Genomic DNA, 21,661 nt, shown 5'->3' with positions numbered 1-21,661 from the left:
GGGGCTATAAAAGGCGGGGTGGGGCGCGGCCGCGGGCGGCGGGTTCAGGTGAGCGGTGCTCGCCGGGGCGGCCCGCAGCCGCGGCTCCCGGGCCCAGCATGCGCGGGGCTCCCTGCGGCCACCATGTACGTGGGCTATGTGCTGGACAAGGACTCCCCCGTGTACCCCGGCCCCGCCAGGCCCCCGAGCCTCGGCCTGGGCCCGCAAGCCTACGGGCCCCCGGCCCCGGGGCCCCCGCAGTACCCCGACTTCACCGGCGGCTACTCGCATGCGGAGCCGGCCCCCGCGCCTCCGGCGGCCTGGAGCGCGCCCTTTTCGGTGCCCAAGGACGACTGGGCCGCGGCCTATGGCCCGGGCCCCGCGGCCCCGGCGGCCAGCCCGGTCCCGCTAGCATTCGGGGCCCCTCCGGACTTTAGCGCGGTGCCCGCGCCCCCGGGGCCCGGCCCGGGCCTCCTGGCGCAGCCCCTGGGCGGCCCGGGCGCGCCGTCCTCGCCCGGAGCGCAGAGGCGGACGCCCTACGAGTGGATGCGGCGCAGCGTTGCGGCCGGAGGCGGCGGTGGCAGCGGTAAGGACCCCTCCCCGGCGGTGTGCCTCCTGCGGTTCCCCTGGGTGCTCCGGCGGCAGGTGCCAGGGCGAGGCCCGGCTGCCCCCTGTCTGACCCCCTGACTGTCCCCAGCTGACCTCTGCTCGGGCCCTGCTTGGGTTGGGCCCCTGGAGTGCAGCCTCCGACCACTCTGGCCCTGGGGACTGCGCTCTCAGCTTCCTCTCCCGAATCCCAGCTTGTGGAAGCACAGCCTATCTGTCTGTCTAGATAGGGAAACTGAGCCCTGAGGAGTAGAGGTACCTGCAGCGTGGGTATGGGCATGGCTGGAACCAGAACACTGCTCCGGACGCTTATCCTAGAGCTCTTTTAGCCACACCGGCCCTAGTCCTCACCAGTTCCTTCTCCCGGATCCCCATCCCAAGCGGAGGCTGCACACCCAGCCCAGAAGGAAAGGTGCCCTGATTGTAAGGATCCAGGCCCCCCACAATGAAAAGATCGGTGGATCCTATCATCTGGACGGAAAAAAGAGTCGCTTTGGCTAGATTGGCGCTAGGGGGGCTCCCTACCTTCCCATCCCAGGGTCCTTCCTGAACTCTTGACCCTGGGGGAGGGGAAAGCAGGAGCAGTTGGGAAGGTGGCTGCTGTTTGGCTCCTGAGCCTGTGAACCTCCTGCCCCCAGGCAGGCCTCTCTGATCCAGCCTCTTCAAAGGCAGGGGAGGGGGCAGGACAAAGGCCCGGCTGTAATGAGGGGCGGCCTGACCTCCTTTATAGGTTCCCCCCTTTGTCATGTAACTGGCTGCGCCTCGACTCGGCAGTGACTCCTGTTGGCCGGAAAGTGAACACGATACCCCATTGTCCTGACTGTGGTGGGGCCTGTCCTGACAAAGGCCACCTGGCCGGGTGGGCGGGAAGTTGGCCTGCCCACCCTTTGATGTCCAGTCCCTCCTCCCCTTCCCCCAGCTGGGAGGGAGCCTGGGACTTCCCCACCTCCTCTCTCTCTTCACCCCCGTGTCTCCACACATGCGCCGCTCGCCCAGGGGGCAGATGCTGGGGAAGGCGCAATCAGTAGCTACAGGTCTGGCTGCAGTCAGACCACCTTCTTGGGAGGCTCAGGGACACATAACCTCCTCACTGCCCCCAGAGGCCTCAGAGGACTGGGACTTATGGCCCAGCTTCGCCCCTTGTTTCAGCGGCATTGGCTACATTATGACAGCTAACATTTACAGAACCCTTACAACAGACCAGGCACTGACCCAAGATCGTGCATGTGTTAACTCATTTAATTCTTACGTTATAGTAGGTACTGTTATCACCCCCAGTGTTGAGATGGAGAAATGATGGCATAGAGAGGTTCAGTACTTGCCCAAAGCTGTTTAACCAGCAAATGGTTGAGGCTGGGACTTGAGACCTGGCAGTCTGACCCCCAAGCCTCTGGGCTAATTCTCTAAACAGCTTCTCTTAAAATCCGTCATCTCTTTCTGAGTCTCAGTCTTAGCATTGACAGGAAAGGAAGGGTCTCAAATCTTGTTTGAGTTACCAGAGGACCTCCTTTGTAAAATGAATGGAAAGTACAAATCTTGGCTCTAGAAAAGAGTGTTGCCTAAGTCGGTAGACAATTTCAGGAGTGCTAGGGGCCCCGGAAGCTTTATCGACAAACCCCAGTTGAGATCCTTGCATTGGATTATAGGAGAGAGGGCTTGTGGGGCCACGCCCTTAGGGTCCTGCGTTCTCTGTGCCTTCCCCGGAGAAGGAAGCCAGCATTTCCTGCTCCACTATTCCCGTTGTTGCTTCCTGCTGATTGGGTGGCTTTGGAGATGGATGGGGAGGCTCCCTAGGGGCGGGGCTTGCAGAGAGGCCCTCACTGTGTGAGGCAAAGAGAGTGGGCCAGTGAGGGTCAGAGGCCTGGGGGAGCTTGCAGGCCCTGTGGTGTCAGTCAGGTAAATCACCTCTTCTCTCGGAACAGGAGCTGAGAGCCCAACTCAGCCTCTGGTCTCAGAAGTCATGTGGACGCTGTTGTTCTCAGGCAGAAAAAAGGGTGTAGGAGTAACTCTGCCTAAAGGCAAAAGACCTCTCTCCCTTTTCTCCCAGACAGGAGACGAGAGGGCGAAGGGAGGCATGGGGGCTTCTGAGGACAGTGGCTGCCCCTAGGAGTCAGGTGGGACCTGTTCTGCCAGGGAGGCAAGAGCCGTGGCCTTCTGAAAGCTAGACACTGCTGCCCGTCGGCCCGGGTGGGGCCGGGGGAGGAGGGCGCAGCTGGCTCTTGACCAGAGCTCCTGAGAGTCAGGAAGAATTGGGGTGGGGTTACAGACCCTCCCTAAGAAAGAGGCCAAGTTCCTCCCCTGTTTGGCCTCAGTTTTTCCTTCTGGGCAAGGAAGATACAGGCTCTCTCAGGGGTGTTTGCTGTGTCCGTGCTGTTGTCTCAGATGGCAGAGGGAAGGTCAGTGCATGCCCCCCTCCCCTGCCCCTGGCTGGATTTCCTGCAAGTGTGGCTCACTGGTCACCATGGCTCCTGGTACCGTCTTGGCCAGCCCATTTTCCCTCCCTGTGAGGCTCCCGCCTTCACAATATCTGCACTGGACATGTAGAGACCAGACATACAGATGGAGAACTGAAGCCCAGAGTCTGGAAGGCATGTTCTAGTTTCACACAAGTGGAAGTTGGACTAGAATAGATGTTGGATGAGTCAGTTAACAATTTTCCCAAAGGTTTTCCATCATTTTTAGGGCAAAATCTTCACTCCTTCCTGAGAGCTCTGAGACTGTAGAGCTTCCTGCCTTCCTGACCTCATCCAAGGCCACTCTCCCTTGGGCCACCAAACTAGCCACTCCAGCCTTCCTTTGGCCTTTCAGAAATGCCGTGTCCTACTGCAGGTCTTGTGCATGTGTTGTTCCTTCTTTCCAGAAACCTTTTCCTTGACTTCTCACCCTTCAGGTCTCAGCTTAATGGTCACCTCCTCAGAGAGGTCCTCCATGATTTCTCAAGGAAGACCCCCCTCCCCCCATACCCACCAATAATCTTTACCATGTTTCCTGTAGAGCACTAATCCTGACTGCAATTTATCCACTTATTGGTGTGTTTGTGGGTGGCCTGTTCCCTTACCCACTCACCAAGGTAAACATCTGTGAGGTCTAGAGCCATGTCCATTTGGCCTGCCACTACATTCCAGACACCCAGCTCGGTGTATGGCATTTAGCAGGTGCTCAATGCATATTGCTGAATGAATGAACAGGGCAAGTGTGACATTTTGGCTTTGACATCAATTTCTGAGGTCCCGACCATGAAGATGGGACCTGTGACTGTCCAGGCGGGCGGCTCATGCCAAAGGCTGTTCCTCTCTCCCTGAGGAACAGCCTTCCTCACCTGGGAATTGGCATGGCTAAGGCTGGGACCAAGTCCCGGCTTTATTCTAAGGAGGTGCCAGTGAAAATGGAGAAGATAAGGGCGAGGCTGTCAAAGTATTAAACAGTTCCAAGGGATTATGATCACTTGATTGAGGCCAGGGAAGGAAGTAACTACAGGGAATTCTATTTTTTTTTTTTTTTTTTTTTTTTGCCTTCCCCCTTTGCATCTAGACATACCATAGCCTTTTCATTAAGAAGGTTCTAAATCAGCATTCTGTCCATACAAAGGGATTCACGGGTTAAAGACCCGTTAGAGTGACGGAGGTCCCACACAACCAGGGAGATGTCCACTCAGATGATGAGACGGCTGCAACAGGGTTTAGATCTTGGTCCAACCCCTTCAGCTTTCAGATGGAGAAACTGAGGCCCATGGAGGCATGAACCACTCCTTTCCCCACCCCATTCCAGGCCCTCCCCTTGGCCCATTGCCACAGCCACACTGGCCCCTCAACTCCAGCCTCTGACGCCCCAGCTGTCTTCTAAACCATTAACAGACTTCCCTGTTCCAGACACCTCCCCTGCTCGAGAGCATTGCATAGCTCCCCATCGCCATTGCATTTTATGGCATTTCATGGCTATAAAACCCAGCCCCATTTTGGTGGCATTTGAAGCCCTTTTGAGAACTGGCCCTCAACCCACTATTGTAGCTACTGTCCCACTGATTTGCCTAGATAAGAGATGCTTAATTGCAACAGTTAAGATCTGGGCCTTCACTGTGAATGAATTTCCGTTAGAAGCTGTGTTAGCATCGGGAACGCTAATCTGGATCATTCCTCTGAGCTTCATATTCTTCCACTGTAACATAAGGATAACAATAGGATTGCACCTTGAAGCAATGGTACCTAGATCCCCGAGCCTGGCATAGTAGGTGCTCAGTGACTATTAGTACCTCTGACCATCTCTTCTAGTCCTTAGCAGGTGCATTCCAGCACACACCCCACCTTGCCCGTCTGGGTGTCTCAACCTGAACCACCTCCCTTTCCTCTTCTACATTTTCACCTGTTCCAATGCTGCTCTTTCTCCAAGGTCACCTCCTCCAGGAAGCCCTCCTTGGTTCCCCCCTCCCGGCACTCCATCAGGCCCTTGTATTAACAACATTGACAACCGACTGTGTTTACCTTTATCAGTTCCGTCCTTCTTGCCATACCTTGCCCATAGTAGGAGCTATTGATAAACCTGATAACTGGTTTTGACTGTGCCAGGCACTGTGCCAAGAGCTTTGCCTGAGTGATTCCACCTAAGCCCCATAACAACCCTGAGAGGTGTGAGGTTCTATTATTAGCCTCATTTTACAGATAACGTTAATGAGGCTCAGAGAGGGTAAGGTGGCTTGCCAAGCTCACACAGCGGAGACTGGCAGCACAGGGCTCCAGCCCAGACACTGCAGCCTGAGGAGCACCTATCTAATAAGCCAAACTCCGTGGGCACAGGAGCCCAAGCCCCCTCCGTGTGCATCCCAGCCCAGGTGGGGAAAAGGAGGCCAGTCGGGGAAGAGCGAGAGGAGGCTGGAGGGGGGGGGGGGGGCGCACAGCAGGGGCCGAGCTGTTTAAAACTGACTCTCAAGGCAGAAGCTCCATGTGACACCTCATCTCTCAGATGTAGCTGGGAAGGGGGATGACCCAGTTAGAGGTGGCAGAAGGCTGTTTTTGGTCGAGTGTTTTCTCGCCCCCATTTTGGCAGACACTGCCGCGGAGAGCCGAGGGAGTCTTTCCGCAGGTCCAAAACGGCTTTGTTAGCAGTAGTGTCTGACTTGTCGGCAGGAAGTTATCTTCCTGGGCTGACCCCTCAGATGGTCTGTCTGGGAGTTCCTGGGACTTGGAAACAATTGCCTCTGGAGTCAGGTCCATCACTATGTTAACAAGCTAAACCCTCTTTCCACACTCACCCCTTACGTTTGTAAAGGGGCCGTCTAGATCCCCCTGCATGACCGAGAGGGAGCAGGTGTTAGTGAGAGAGAGCCCAGGCTGAGGCTCCAGGCTCAACACCCTCCAGCGACTTCCTGTTGCTCTTAAGATCAAATCCAAACCCCTTATCCCAGGGCTCAGCTCTGCTAGCCTCTCCAGGCTCATTATGTGCCTCATTCATTCATTCATTCATTCAGGCCGGCCTGTGGGCAATAATATTCTCCAGTGTCTCTTCTGTGCCAAACACTTCTGGATGCTGGGGATTCCATCCAGAACAAGGCAGACAGGGTCCCTCAGGGAGCTGGCACTGTCTGTCCCTGACTCTGCTTGCTTCTGCCTTGGGGCCTTTGTAGATGCTCTTCTCCCTTCCTAGAATATTCGTCCCCACCGGTGGCATGGGAACCTCCTTCTCAACCTTCAAGTCTTAGCTTCATGTTGTCTCCTCCCAGAGACCTCGCCCAAACTAAACACAGTATGCCTCCCACCTCCAGCCACTGAACCTAGCTCTCAGCTCTATGCTTGCTTTCCTTCATACTAGTCCGTTTGCAATTATTTCATTTGTGTGTTTTTTAATCAGTGCCGCCCCCGCAGTGAGAGAGGGGAATGAATTATTTAACAAATACATCCCAAGCATCTACCATGGTAATAATATGAACTAGCATCTATTGACTGCTCAGCATCTATAGAACTAGCATCTATTGACTGACCCCAGAACAGCGCATGTGTGCATTAGATTCGTGGCTCTGAGGACAGCTGTGGGAGCAGTGCTGGTGGGCAGACAGGGGTCCTTTGGAGGTGGAGCTGACCAGCTGATGGATTGGATGTGGGGAGTGGGGAAGTGCCAGCAAGGCTTTGGCCTGCATAGCTGAAGGATGGGGCTATTGACTTAGGTCAGCAGGTTTGTGTTATGTATTCAACGAGATCCAGCAAGTACTCGCAGTGTGCCAGCCACTGCTACGGGACAGGGCGAGCAAGGTGGCACGGCGCCTGCCCTCATGGAGCCAGGCACCAGGGGCAGGGGGTTTGCCAAGGTCACATATAAGCTAGAAAAGGCCAGGGTTGTCCAGTAGAACTTGCTGTGTGACGAGCATGCTGTCCCTCTGTGCTGTCCAGAATGCTAGCCACTCGCTGCATGTGTCTTTCCAGCACTTGAACTATGGCTGATATGACCAAAGACCTGAATTTCAATTCTGTTTTTATTAATTTAAGTATACAATAGCCAAGTGTGGCTAGTAGCTGTCACAGGGGAAAGTGTGGGGAAGTCCCTCTCACGAGTCCTGAGGGTGCCAGTCCACTCCAGGCGGGCTCCTTACTCTCCGTGGTGGAATCTCTCTGGTCTCTTCAGTGCTGAAGTGCTCTTTGTTGTTCTTCCTTGTCACAGCTAGCTTTCAATAATTACCTGCTAAGTTGATTGTCACATCTGATCTCTACAACTACGGTGTATAGGGAGGAATTCCTGTCCCCACTTCACAGATGAGTAAACTGAGGTTCAAAGAGGTCTAGTGACTTGCCTGGGTTCACACTGCTGGCCCGTGGCTGGGGCAGGGGAGGGGGGCGGAAGAGGGGGTGAGGAGGTGGGGGTGAGAGCCGTCAGGTCTGTCTGACTCTGAAGGCTCTGTCCTCTCCTCTGCCTCCCAGACTGTGGGCCTCCAGGAAGAAGACAGGGCAGGGATGACACACAGGTGGCCTGGGAGGGGGAGGGGACAGTGGGGAGGAGAACCTTGCCCGAGGCTGCAAGGATCCTGGTGTGGCTGACCAGGCTATTTCTCCCCACCCCATACCAGCCTCGCCCCTGCTCCGGGGCTTGAATGAGGAACTGCGATAGAGCATCCTGGGACTTGCAAATCAGCAGGAACAAGGACCCAGGCTGGAGCCCAAAAGAAAGCTTCACGGCCCACGAGACATGTCTATCCATCATGGAACTGGCCGGGTCAGGGCGGCCACAGCAGAGGTCCGGCCCCTGGCAGCACAGATGAGGGAACGGCCCCAAACCGAACATCACATGTGCAGCCGGAGGCCCGGCCAGATCTCCCCACACCCAGGCTGGCGTGTTCTTTGCCCTGCTGCTCCCCATCAGGCGGCATTCCTCCCTCTCCCAGGGGAGCCTCCAACATCCGAGTCTGCAAATAGCTCAGGTCTCCTTGCCCTTTGCAAACTGCTTCCACATCCATCTGCTCCCCAGGGGGAAGGGAGCCCAAAGAGGTTCAGCCACTTGTCAACTCCTTCAGCTAAGGGTGGTCAAACAGGGGCCAGGACTGGGGACCACTCCCCCCCTCCCATCCCCGCCTCCCCCTCCTCCCCGCCCCCGTGTAGCGAGCCCCCAAATCTCAGGACAGTGGCAAAGCTGCTAGGATCAGGGCCTCTCCAGAAGCGCCACCACCTCAGGGTCACCCTGCCCCCTATGCAGCCCTCTTATATATGTCATCTGGATAGCACCTCACGTGTTTTATATTAAAGTTATTTGCATGTGCAGCATATCTGTAATTCTTTCCTCCTCCTCAGTATACTGAAAACGGCCCACCCTTCCAGTGAAGTACGGCTCTCCTTCCCACTCCAGTTTTAGGACTCCCTCCTCTTCCCTGAGCTCCCTCCTGCCAAAGGTCCCAAAGCTTGCCTTTCTCTTTGTCCTCCTCAGACCGGCGCTGCAGGCAGGTGCCTCCTGCCCCTCAGGTGTCTGAGGCTCTTGGCCGGAGGATGTGCAGGCTATGCCCTCCCTGTGGGTGCTGCCCATGAGGGGTGGGAGGGAGGAGGGGTCTCTGGTTCTTATGGAAGGGCTCAGAGCTGCACAAGGCCCTCAAACTACAGCGCCCTCAAAGCTGACACCCCAACCCTCTTCTGATGCACAAGAGAAACTGAGGCCCCGAGAGGGAAAGGGACTTCCTCAAGGCCACACAGATGACACAGAACTGGGATGAAGCCCTGCTGGCTCCAGCAGATGGTCCAGATGCAGGAGATCTGGGGTGGGCCTCCTGTGTGTTGCGGGGGGGGGGGGGGGGTTTGGGTGCACAGCCAGGGCTGGACCACCCAGGGAGGGGCGACAGAGGGTCCAGGGCTGGATTTGTGTCCCAGGCTCTGAGAGCCAGCGCTGGCAGTGTCATCCCTCAGGGCCACAGGAGGGCAAAGGAAGTGCTGACCCAGAGTCCACTTGGTTTTCCTGGAGCTCCCCGCCCCGCCCTTGAGGCAGCGTCTGGACTCTGTCCTCCCCTGGCCCCGGCTGGATGCGGAGGCCCCGCTGAAGGCCCAGTGGCCCCTGCCCCCGGTCCTCCAGCTGGGGAGGCTCCGCATCTAGACTCTCAGACAGGGAAGTCGGCCTTAGAATTCTTTCAGCAACAATAACAAACACAATCAGAGAATCAACAAACATTGGGAGCTTCGCGTTTCCAAGTTGGAAGGGACCTTATAAATAAACAGTCTCGTCTAACACACCGCCCATTGCACGAATCATTCCCCGACATTCCTGCCATATGGCTGTCCTGCCACTATTGGAAACGAATGCGGTCTGTCCTTCCCCACACACCCACTGCACGCCAGCGACTGTGCTGGGCACCCTTCGTCCATCTCCAGCGATCCCCCGGACATACCACGGTTGGGTGGTTACAGGAGAACGTACACTTTGTGGCAGGTGCTGGTGCTGCTCTGCGGCCGGACAGACCTGGATTTAAATATACTTTTATTGACTTCAGAGAGGAAGGGAGAGGGAGAGATAGAAACATCAATGATGAGAGAGGATCATTGATCGGCTGCCTCCTGGACGCCCCCGACTGGGGATCGAGCCTGCAACCCCAGGCATGTGCTTTCCTTGACCAGAATCGAACCTGGGACCTTTCAGCCTGCAGGCCGACGCTCTATCCACCGAGCCAGACCAGCTAGGGCCAGACCTGCGTTTAAATCCCACCTGCCAGATGGTGAGGACTTCTCTGAGCCTCAGTTTCCCCATCTATAAAATTGGATAATAGTTGTACAACTTCATAGGTTGTTGAGAGGCGTATACATACTGCTTGAGCCGTGGACATGTTGGCCCTTACCAGAATAAAAGTGATCCCCATTTTATAGATAAAGAAAGTGAGGCTCGGAGAGGTGGGGTGACTGTTGTGGGTCACCGGCCAGTGAGAAGCTGGACGGCAGAGCCACATGTCAGGGTCACCAGAGAGCTCTTCCGCTATCAGATCCCTGAGCCCCATTTCAACCCCACTGAGTCTGAACTTCTGGGCTAGAATCTGTGCTTTCTCAAAAGCTCCCCAGTTGCCGAAACCGGTTTGGCTCAGTGGATAGAGCGTCAGCTTGTGGACTGGAAGGTCCCATGTTCGATTCCAGTCAAGGGCATGTACCTTGGTTGTGGGCACATTCCCGGTAGGGGGTTATGTAGGATGCAGATGATTGATGTTTCTCTATCATCGATGTTTCTAACTCTCTTTCTCTCCCTTCTTCTCTGTAAGAAATCAATAAAAATATATTTTTTTAAAAAAGAAGAAGCAGCTCCCCAGCCAGTTCTGAGGCTGCTGCTCAGGTGTTTGTGCCATTAGCCTGTAGCTTCCAGGGCCTGTGCTGTGCACACGGAGGGGATGGGGAACTTGACCTCCATGGCAATCTGGTGCACATAGGTGGCCATTCCTCAAGTCCAAAAGCTAGGGCAGAGAGAGAGAGAGAGAGAGAGAGAGAGAGAGAGAGAGAGAGAGAGCCTCTCAGTTGGGTGAGTTACCCAAGGCTCCCCTGCCACGCTCACCCCTGAAGATCTGGGGGCTCCCTCCTCCCCTGCCCACTCACACTGGCATCTGGCCCGGAGGGTTATTTATTAGGTGGCTGGGCGAGGAGGCCCCCATCAGACACCTGTTACTGGAGCCTGGACTTCCCCCTCAGCCCCAGCATCCCCGCGGCCTGTAAATCATTGATCCCGGCCCTCTCCCCGCCCCGCCACTCTCACGCACCTCCCTGCTCCCTCCCTGCTGGGCTTCAGGGTGGCACAGGTGCGCATAGGAGGGGGGAGGGAGGAAGTGAGGGTAGCTTCGGGCATCCGGGAGTTCTGGCCCAGAGCTGTGTGACTGGAGCCCAGGGATCCTGTCATTAAAAACACAAGTGCACATCTGCACGTGGTAAAAATGTAAGCACCCCTAAAGCTCCCTCCCACCTGGGGCTCCCCAGTTCTCCCTCCAGAGGCAGCTCCTGCTCATGGCTTTTTGTCTCTTCTTTCAGAAAGAACCCTATGGGTGCACAAGCGTGTGATGGGGTGCCTGTGAGTGTGTATCCCCATTTTTATACAAAACCAGTAACATTATTCACAGCATTCAATATCTTGATTTTATTTTTACTCAACAAGATATCTCAGGCGTTGCTCCAGATTGGTACAGATGGAGCTTTACCGTCTCTTTCGAATGATTGCATAAAGCTCGTCTCCATGGATGTGCCATCTTTTATTTAACATGTTCCCTACTTGTAGCATGTGCAGTCTTATTTCGCTTCAAACAGCTGCAGCTTTGGACATTTCTCTGTGGGATCAGCTCCTGGAGGCGGGATGATTGGGTGAGGGATATGCGATGCTCAATGGGACTACACATTGCCGAGCTGGGCTCCTGTGGGACTCCCCGGCTCCCGGACCACACGGTGTGACAGCAAACATTTTGTTCTTTAGCAGAGCTATTTTCTTTCTTTTTTTCTTTTCTTTTTTTTTTTGGAAATAATAGCATAATTTATTACCAAACACCCCAAGACACACAAACTAGAAAGGAGCAGGATTTAAAGCCAGAGTTAAAGGAGTAGGAATACTTAATCCCATGCAGTCCCCTTGTCACTGTGATGGGCTGGCTGGGCGGGAGGCGTCCTCCTTGGAGTTCTGGGGCCAGTGCCTCCTGCTGTGGGCAACTCTGGACATTCATGCACCCAGACCACAGCCCCGGACCGTGCCCTCTGTGCGCCAGCACACACTCTCAGCCCGTTCCCTGGGCTCACTGTTCTGTGCACAGCACAGAGCCCTCGCCGTCTCTAAGAGGAGATGGTGGCAGCAGAAGAGGACGGCAGCCTGCGGACTCCTCTCTGACGCCGGGAGCCAGGGACAGGCAGACTCCATCAGACAGGGATGTGGGGCCGGAAGTGGAGGGATCTGTCAGGGTCCGTGGAATGGCCAGGGGTGGAGGAGAAGCAGACTTCGGTGCTGGGCAGGCAGGGCCAGGGGACAAGAGCAAGGAAGAAGGGAGCTTGGCTGGCTCAGAAGAAGGAGGGGTAGGAAGGCCGCTGGTGCAGAAAAATGCTGCCCTCCCCATAGTGAGGAGGATGAGGAGGAAGAGAAAGAGGAGGAGGAAGAGGGGGAGGAGGAGAAGGGGAGGCAGAGGAGGAAGAGGAGAAGGAGGAAAAGGAGGGGGGAGGGAGAGGAAGATGATGAGGGAGAGAAAGAGGAGAAAGAAAAGCAGAGCCATTTTCTTAGCAATGAAACTCTGTGCTTTGAGCAGCTCTATCAATAGAAGTTGGTCAGTAGGTTCTTGAGCCCACCAGCCCCTCTCCCGGGCCCAGAGGGGGAAGGGGGACGGGGAAGACCAGGTCTATGGGCTCCGTCTTGTCTTTACTGGCAGCCTTACTAGAACAGAGAGGACTAATTATGCAGATAGGGTCCTACCTCCCCACTGGTCCCACCCCCTTCCCCCAGCCTGCACTCTGGGAAGAGCTGAGCTAGAGATTGGGGCACCTGAGCCCGGGTTCATACCACTCCCAGGCAGGATAGCCCTGAGCAAGGGCCCCTTCTGAAGCCTCGTTTCCCCCATCTATGAAATGGGTGTGAGGGATCCCTGCTTGCCCACGAGAAAGGCTGGGAGCGAGAGCTGGGTGTCTCGGGGGACAGGTAACGGCATAACCACTGCTCGGAACCTCAGGCTGAGGCTTGGGTGGGCAGGGAGCCTCGTTCCCCACCTCAGGCTGTGGGTCTTCTTGGCATTTCCAGGGCCCCCAGCCTTTGGCCCTCTGGCTGCAGCCCAGGGCTCCCGGGGCTCTGCCTTCACTGCGGACTGGCCCCTCCCTTCCCAGAAGTACAAGTAAATGGGTGCTCTGCTGTTGGAGCTTCTGCTGCCAACGCTTAGGTGGGCTCCGTGGCGAGTTCTGCAGCCCCGACACGTGATGGGTGGGGAGTCGTGAATGAGAATGGAGAGCATTCTAGCGCTCTAGGCCACAGGATGTGGTCTTGGGCGAGTTCGAATGCCAGGGCCTTCAGTGACCCTGACTGCTCAAGGAGGCCGGGCTGGAAGGCCCCACCAGGCCTCTCTTATTTGGATCCCTGGCAGCCGTATAACCATCCTGAACCGAGGGCTCCTCATTTACACAACAGGAGGAGACTAAACTCCCATAACCCCTCTGGGTTTAGCCCGGCAAGCCCAGTGGGCTGTGGAAGCAGAGCTCTGGGCTCTGGTGGTGGTGGCATTAGGCAGAAGTGATTTTGAGCTGGCGTTGGATTTTCTAGCCAAGGAGGGGCTCCATCTGGACCCATGCCTTAGCAGCCACTCCCTTGTCCCTTTCCTGGGCCAGGCCTGGCGGCCAGCCGAGGCTGTCCCGTGCTGCGTCGGGCAGGGAGCTGAGGGCCGTGCATGTGGGAGCGTCCGGCGCGGTTCCGCTGCTCTGGCAGGAAACCAGGGAAAAGAGCCCAGTAATATCTGTTGTCTCCCATTCTCCACAAAACCATTTGGCTCTTGAGGAGCCCAGTGCTGCCCTGCCAAGTTGCGTGGGCTTGGTGGAGGGGGGTGGGGATTGGATAAGGGTACGGGGTAGTTAGGACAGGGGTGCTGTGACCCAGACAGAGGTAAAGGCTAGGATGTCGTGGGGGCACTTGTGGCTGAGTCAGGAGGGGATCGACTGGAATTCAGAGACCCACCCATCCCCTGTTGGGACGCATGTGTCGGTCTGAAAGTGCTTGCATGTGCCTCCTATTTATAGCCATGTGCTCAGCTTTTTACAAAGAAAACTCGTGTTTAGTCAGGCCTGCACACCAGCCAGACCAAGCATGACTCTTAATATTCTCTCCAGACAGACCTCTGATCCCAGCCCCAAAATAAGCCCTGACATTAACCCCAGTCGGTCCTCCCATCCAGTTCCTGGCCCCAGGCTGAGCCCCATGTAGAAGCCAAGCCACCGCCTTCTCTCTCCTGGGTTATTGCAGGTCTCTCTGTGCTTCCTGGTTCTTCTTGCCAGTCTGTTCTCCATGCAGCAGCTACTGAAACGTACTTCAGTCTCCTCTGTGCAGGACCCCGCAATGGTTTCCATCCCAGGCAGAGGAAAAGCTGGAGTCCTTTCAATGGCCTGTAAGGCTCTGGGCAGCCACCACCCCACCCCCCCTTCCTCAGTGCATTCCAGCCACGCCTCACTGTTTCTCACACACGTCAGACGTCAGGCATGTTTCTGCCTCAGGGCCTTTGCACGTGCTGTTCACGCCGCCTGGAGCCCTGAATCTTTCCGTTTTGCTTTTACGGATGCACCCCAGTGCCTGGCTCACAGCAGGGGCTCAGTAAGTGTTTGTGAGCTGAGCAGTCATTCCCACTCTGTGCCCAGGCACAGGCAGAAGGCTGGATGGCTTCAGGAGCACCAGCCCCTATCCACCCCTAGCTCAGGGCTTGGTGTTCTTCTTAAGGTAATGTCTAGGTCCTCAAGGGTTACCAGCAGCCACACTCAGCAGGAATCGAGGTGCCATACACCCCAGAACAGTCCGGCAAGCGCCCGCCCTGCCTACAGTGGCTCTTCCCTGCTCTCCTCTGCACAGGAGAAAGGAACAGCCGCCATCCTTAGTCTCCACCTGCCAGCTGTCCCTCCATCTCACTGGTGTTCACACCTGTGGTCTGAAGACCTGGAATGGAACCACCTGGGGAACGTATTAAAAATGCAGATTGTATGCTGAAACCGGTTTGGCTCAGTGGATAGAGCGTCAGCCTGTGGACTGAAAAGTCCCAGGTTCGATTCCGGTCAAGGGCATGTACCGTAGTTGCGGGCACATCCCCAGTAGGGGGTGTGCAAGAGGCAGCTAATCGGTGATTATCTCTCATCGATGTTTCTAACTCTCTATCCTTCTCTCTTCCTCTCTGTAAAACATCAATAAAATATATATTTTTAAAAAAATGCAGATTGTCCGCCCAGGCTTTCTGACTCACATGGCCGGGGACGCCCTGGTAGCTGCTTTCCACAGGCTCCCGGACTTTCTGTCACGCGGCCACAGCCACAAGTGGCTGGGTTAAAGCTGGAGGAGCTGGTGATCAGAGTAGGGCCCTGGGTCAGGAGACCAGGATTGAAACCCAACCCCACCAGCAGCTTGCTGTGTAACCCCGAGAAAGTTGTGTTCCCTCTCTGTGCCTCAGCACCTCCCGGAAGTGCTAGCCTCTCAGGAAGTCTCCAAGCCTGAGCCTGGGGGGGCATGATTGTCACATCCAGGGTTGGGGTGCACCTCCCTCCCCACTTCAGGGCCCTTCTTCTAAGGGCCGGGGGCCCTGCCTGTGCCTTTAAGACTGCCCCTCCGCACTCACCTCTCCTCCCGGGCCCTCTGCTTCTCAGGGAAGACCCGGACCAAGGACAAGTACCGCGTGGTCTACACCGACCACCAGCGCCTGGAGCTGGAAAAGGAGTTCCACTACAGCCGCTACATCACCATCCGGCGGAAGTCGGAGCTGGCTGCCAACCTGGGCCTAACCGAGCGGCAGGTGTGTGGGACCCCCGCCTCAGCCACAGAAGCAGCATGGGGGGGTCTGGCCTCCAGGCTGTCAGGCAGATTACGGAGCTCGGTCAAAGGGGGAGAACAGAGAGGTTGAGCCTCCTGGCCATGGTCACACAGCACAGCAAAAACTTTGAGCTGCTGCCAAATCCTCTCCTGCCTCAACGAAACCCAATGTCCCTAACTCCCAGGAGGGAAATAGGGGGTCTGAGTAGCTATGATCAGTGCTGTTTAAATCCAGACAAGGGAGTAGTTACAGGCAGATCAAGGAGGGCTTCCTGGAGGAGGGGTGTCAGAGTGTAGCCTTGGGAGATGGGGAAGACGAGGGCTACAGGAGAGCTCATCATTAGAGTTGGGGAGCATGTTTTAGGAAGAAGAGTGTGTTCAGGGTCCACGAATGGTCTGGGTGGCGGGAGCAGGAGCAAGGCCACAAATGCCACACCCAGAAGTGAGAGCTCAGCTGTCCTCCCTCTCTCCCTCTCCCTCTCCCTGTCCCTGGGTCTCCGCACCACCCACCGCTGTTCTCCAACCACAGGTGAAGATCTGGTTCCAAAACCGGCGGGCCAAGGAGCGCAAAGTGAACAAGAAGAAACAGCAGCAGCAGCAGCCCCCGCAGCCACCACTGCCAGCCCACGAAGTCACCCCCCCTGCCGCTGGGCCGCCCCTGGGGGGCCTGTGCCCCAGCTCCGCTGGCCTCCTGGGGGCCTCCTCCCCAATGCCAGTCAAGGAGGAGTATCTGCCTTAGCCCCCTGCCCAGCCTTGTGGGCTGGGGGTCTGGGGACTCCGAGGCTGGGAATGTGGCTCCCGTCGGGGCGCAGGAGGCCCTGTCTGAGTCCCAGCCCTGTCCCTGACCTTCTGAGTCACCTTGGACGAGTCACCCACCCAGCCCCTGTGTGTGCCCTTGGCCGATTTGTGCAGGGAGCTCTTTGGAGAAGGGCGTTTTCCTTTTCTAGGCCTCAGGGGGAGTAAAGGAACCCAGGGTGGGAGGTCTCCATCCCTAGAGGGCTGGGTGAGGGAGTCAAGATAAGTCCCCATCCCTATCTCCTTCTCCGTAGGTTCAAGGGCAGAAGGCTGCTCTAGGGACTAGCCTGACCCTGGAGGAAGGAGATGGAGCTGAGGGAAGATGGAATGTTGACCTGTGGGGAGGAATGTGATCAGCTCCTACCTGCCCAGTCCTGCAGCCTCACCTCTATCTGCCCCCCTCCTAACACACCCCGAACCTCTCCAGGCTGACGCAGAGCAAAAGCCCACGGGAATGGCCCGGGAGGCTCTGACGAGTGTCCCCTCTGGGCTGCAGAGCCATATCCCCTCACTAGTGTTCTCAATGGGGCTCCAGGGTGGGGGCGGCCCTTGGAAGGGTCAGAGGTCAGAGCCTGCCCTGCCAAGTCCCACCTCGCCAGGCTGTCCCTTGGGGCCCAGGCCGCGGCGGGCCCTCGGAGGACTTTCTCTGGACCAAGCAGAGCTCATGTCTGGGCAAGTGTTGTACATAGAGTGGAATCTCTTGGATACAGCTTCAAGAATAAACGTTTTTCCCTCTTTTTAAAGATGCATCAAAATCATTTTGCGTAGCGTTAAAGGGAATGTTAAGTATAAGTCACCCTCCCCCTTTCCTGACACTTGCATAAGCCCTTTCCGTCTCCGTTGGCCTACACCTTTAAAATGCATTTGAACAATGAAACCATGGCATTGTTAGAGTAAGTCTAGGAGACCAGGTAAAGTTTTAAGTCTGTTTTGTCAGCAGAATCATCACACTCGATATAGCAGTCTTCTGAATTTTTTCAAACATTTTTAGGTCAGGATTTTACAATATTCATTGGGCACCCGCACTTGCCAGGCATGGCTGTGCCCCCAGAAGTGCCCAGTCCGAGTTCTGCTCTAGGCCTCAGCGAGCAGAGCATGATTCGAGGACTGAGCTTCTCCTGGAGGGTCCAGAGGGCTTCCCGGAGGAGGTGAGGTCTGAGCAGGCGCCTGAAGGACCAGTGGGTGCCATCAGGCCAAGCAGGGAGGAACGGTCATAAAGAGTCTGAGCTGTGTGAACTTAACGTGTAATTTTTTAACCCCCTGAGGAAAGCTGCCATTCTCAGCTCCCTTTCAGAGGTGGCCAGGAGCCTGCTACCCGGAGGGCTCCCGTGCCAGCTGCCTGCCCCTCTGTTTACTGTTCTGGGAGGTGGCCCGGCCATAAACGGTGTGCACAGCCTGCCCTTTGCTCCGGGCACATGACAACAAGGCACGAGGTGGATCCTTCCCACACACAAGCCCTGCAAGGCTCTCTTCTCTCCTCCTGGTGGTGGCCTGGGAGAGGTGGCCCCACTGAAGGTGCTGGGGGCACCTGGAGCAGGGGAACCAGGTGTGCCAGGGGAAGGGCCAGGGTCCCAGGAGCAGAAGAGGGTTGGCAGGAGGGGGGCTGGCAGTGACCGTGGTTTTCTGGTCATCAGAAACATCTCCTGTGTGACCTGAGGTGAACACTTCCCTTCTCTGGGCCTCGTGCCCATCTAGAACCGGGGAGCTGGTTTGCCAAAAGTAAGTGTTTCTGGTCCAATATGTTTGGGAAGTCCTACAGACTCGACCCTTCTGGGTCCAGCGTTCCCCATGCTTCACCACCCAGGAGCCCCCCTACGAGCGCCTGCCAGCGCCCCACGGGACACCCTACGCTCTGGAGGGTGGGGTTCCGTGGGCTGGAGGGCCACACTTGCGCTGTGGCTCAGTGTTCAGGAGCCGGCTTTGTCAGGTGGCCTGGGCTCCAGCCTCACAACTTCCAAGCGGTGAGTTCAGGTACGGTCCTTAGCTTCTCTGAGCCACAGCCTCCTTCCTCATTTGTCGAATGGAGGGGGGGGGGGGGGACCCTCTAACCTGCCTCAGAACAGGGCCTCGCACGCAGTGAGTACTGGGTTTCTGCCACCTGCTCACAGAGCTGTTGCATACTCGTGGGACAGGCTGCCAGGCCTGACTGATGCTTTGACTACCCCACCCCCAATGCTGAGGACAGATGGTGGCTGGGGAGATCCGAGGCGGGGCCAGCCTGTCCCCAGCCTCCGGGAGACCTTCCTGGCAGGAGGTCAGTGGCCAGGCCTGCCAGGCTGGGTGAGTCGCAGCTGCTACCTACATGGGAGACCAGGGGTTGGGTGGGGCCCACAGGCTGGGTTGGCGATCACCTGCCAGGTAGTGTGAATGCTGTGAAAAAGGAAACTTCCCTAAAACAACCTGCCTCTAAGCAGCGCCATGGGCTGGCTTGTGAGGTAGAGTTCCCCGTCACCAGGAGAGTCCCACCAGGTGTAAGGCTCCGGAAAGGGACCTCTCATGTCCTCATAGACCCCGTGCGAAGGGAGGTTCCAGCTGGTTGGCAGGCCCTGCGTTGATACGGGAGACCCGGGGTCCAGACAAAAGTCAGATCTGGCCTAGCCTGGCCTGGCCCCTGAAGACTCTGGGCCTGTTCACGGCTTCTACTGAACCAGAAACATGCCTGTCAGCACCATGATTTCCCTTCTCGATCCCTCATGCCATGCTGAAAACATCAGTCTGGTGGAGGCCATCACTGATTGCCAGAGACTGGTGTGGGCTGAGCAGAGAGGGTCACAGCCCAGCTCTCGGAAGGACCCAGCTCAGGGCTAGGGGTGGCGTGTTCTCACACAGGAAGTCTCCAGCAGCCCGTGTGTGTGTGTGTGTGTGTGTGTGTGGGTGTGTGTGTGTGTAACAGTGGGGGGACAGAGGACTGTGGGGCTCCAAGAAATCTAGCCTGGCTCTGGGTGGCTGAGAGGCCCAGCTGGTGGAAGGCAGAGCCTGGGGCACAGCAGGCCTGGGACAGGGCAGTTTGGGGGGCCGTCCTCTCCTAGTGTGGCTGCTCCGGAACCACTTCCTCGGAATCACACCAGATGGGCTAGCAATCTGGACCCTCATTTTTCACAGTCGCCACTCACGGGTATAACAAAACACATGCTCTACAGCTATAAAGTCTGAACATTAAAGCAAATTAAAAATGTTTATTTATGTGCATTTAAAAATATCTCCCTATATAATAACAGGAAGTACATTTTCATCTGGCACTCTCCTTAAATTAGCACACGTCTCCACTTCACTTTTGATGTGAGATCAGAAGAGAGAGAGGAGGGGAGGGGAAAAGGGGGATAGATGGAGCACTCACTGGTTTGGTTTCCTAAGTAGTTCCTTTGCCAAGTAGTATCCCGACTTCCTCTGGGATGCTAGCAGTGGTCTGCCATGCTTGGTAGCTGACTGCATGGTCAGTTGTATGATCTAAAACTGGGGCTTCAGTGGGTAGATTGGCTTATACGGACCATGGGGCTTCAGTGGGTAGATTGGCTTATACGGACCAGCTAAGGACCAATGCTGGGGTTTTGTTTCTTCTATAAATTATAGATCTTCCCCGCAGTGGCTGTGGGTGGGGAGAGGACGGCAGAAAGGTGTGATCTGAGGGTACAGCCTAGATGGGGTCGGACTCCTAGATTCAAGGCCTGACCCAGCTCTACTCCACAGAGTGAGTTTTCAAAGTCCTTCCTCTTCCGGGCCTCAGTTTCCCCATATGAAAGGTGTGGGCCCAGGACCATGCGCGCCCCTTGACTACGGCTGATGCTCAGTAGTCACCCCATGATGGGTCTGCTTCAGGAAGGCTGAAGCCCCGGCCCTGTTCCTTCCCGGTCCCCCAGGGCTGGCTCCCTCCAGGGCTGGGTATAGGGAGAGCAGGGGCTGCTGGGAAGGGGCCACAAGAGGCTCTGGAGCTAATGCCGTGCTTCTGTTCCCTGTTCCTCTGGTTCTCTGTGCCTTCCATGGGCTCTAATGAAACCAGGGTGCCAGTGGGAGGGGGTGGTTCAATAAAGCTGCCTCGAGGGAGGAGGAAGGAGGGTACTGGCTGGGCCTCCTTGGGATGCCCAGGCACGGCCCATGACCCTCTTGTTTAATCTCAAAACTCAGAGATTCAGTGACCTCATGCCTCTGAGACGGTGTCCTCAGGTGCCAAATGGAGCTGCACAAACCTGTCCTCCCAGGCTGCTAGAAAGAGTTAATCTATATCGGATACGAGTTCATCTAGTACACACAGTAGGGCTGGGTGAGTGCTCCTTCCCTTCACACTCATGGCCAAGGGGCTCCTTCCTGGGTCCGGAGAGCCCCTGGCCTGCCCTGGGGGGCCAAGGTCAAGGAAGGAGCAGCTGGTGGAACTTGGGAAGGGGAGGTGGGTTTGGGATGGACCAGGCCAGGCCTTTTCCCCAAGCTCCTCCCACCTCCTGCCAGGCTCCAGGGGTGTGGGTAGCAGCTCCTATCTTCACTCTCCTCAATGGTCTCCCCGTGTTGGCTGATGGTAGGATGACCCTATGGAATACTGTCTGAGCTGGGACACTCTTAAGGGTGAAAGGGACCCAGCTGGCAAGGCTCAGTGGTTGAACATCGACCTATGAATCAGGAGATCACACTTGCATTCCCGGTCAGGGCACATACGCAGGTTGCAGGCTCCATCCCCAGTGTGGCATGTGCAGGAGGCAGCCGATCAATGATTCCCTCTCATCATTGATGTTTCTATCTCTCTCCCCCTCTCCCTTCCTCTCTAAAATCAATAAAAAAAAATTTTTAAGAGTGAAAGGGGAACAATTTTTAATGCATATGTCGGGTTCACTAGCATTACTGGTTCAGTCCCACAAAAACCAATACATATAATCACTCTAGCTAATAATTTCCCATTCTAGCCACAGGTTCTCTGGAACCTTACAACACTCTAAGTCACCAGTTTCCAACCGGTGTGCTGCAAGAATTTTTCAAACATGTAATACCTGACTATTTAGTCAGGGGCACTGACCTCTTTTCCCTTAGATTGTCAATAAAAAAAATGACAATAGCCAATATATTTTTTTGGTGTGCCACAGACTTTTAGCAATGAATGTATATGTGTCATGAGATGAAGAAAAGTTGAAAATTGCTGCTGTATGAAAGGTGGCCCATTTGACAGATGTGCAATCATAATATTACCATGGTCATACTGCTGGTGGTGGACAGGAGCCCAGGTCACAAACCATCACAATGACACAGTGGCGCTTGCCCAAACCTCCCTGCTTCACTTTCATCCCAAGGGGAAAGGGAGTGTTCGGGACCACTCCTGGCCTGGGATCTCCATGAGGCCTGACTCTGCCACTGGTGTCATTCA

The 21,661-nt window shown here is 56.0% G+C and overlaps 1 protein-coding gene across 1 annotated transcript; it reads left to right on the top strand.

The window, feature by feature from the left end:
* Positions 1-123: 123 nt before the first annotated feature.
* Positions 124-16,972, top strand: CDX1 (caudal type homeobox 1; the record flags this gene model as incomplete). The annotated part of the gene is made up of 3 exons (XM_084884226.1): positions 124-565; positions 15,360-15,505; positions 16,052-16,972. The coding sequence occupies 3 exons, from the start codon at positions 124-126 to the stop codon at positions 16,259-16,261; spliced, it is 798 nt and encodes a 265-aa protein (XP_084740352.1). The 3' UTR covers positions 16,262-16,972.
* Between the last annotated feature and the right edge of the window lie 4,689 nt (positions 16,973-21,661).

The sequence above is a fragment of the Pipistrellus hanaki genome (assembly GCF_964339955.1).
Source record: "Pipistrellus hanaki genome assembly, chromosome: 5".
Taxonomy (NCBI): domain Eukaryota; kingdom Metazoa; phylum Chordata; class Mammalia; order Chiroptera; family Vespertilionidae; genus Pipistrellus; species Pipistrellus hanaki.
Note: the sequence above shows the minus strand (reverse complement) of the source record. Positions and strands in the feature narration are given on the sequence as shown.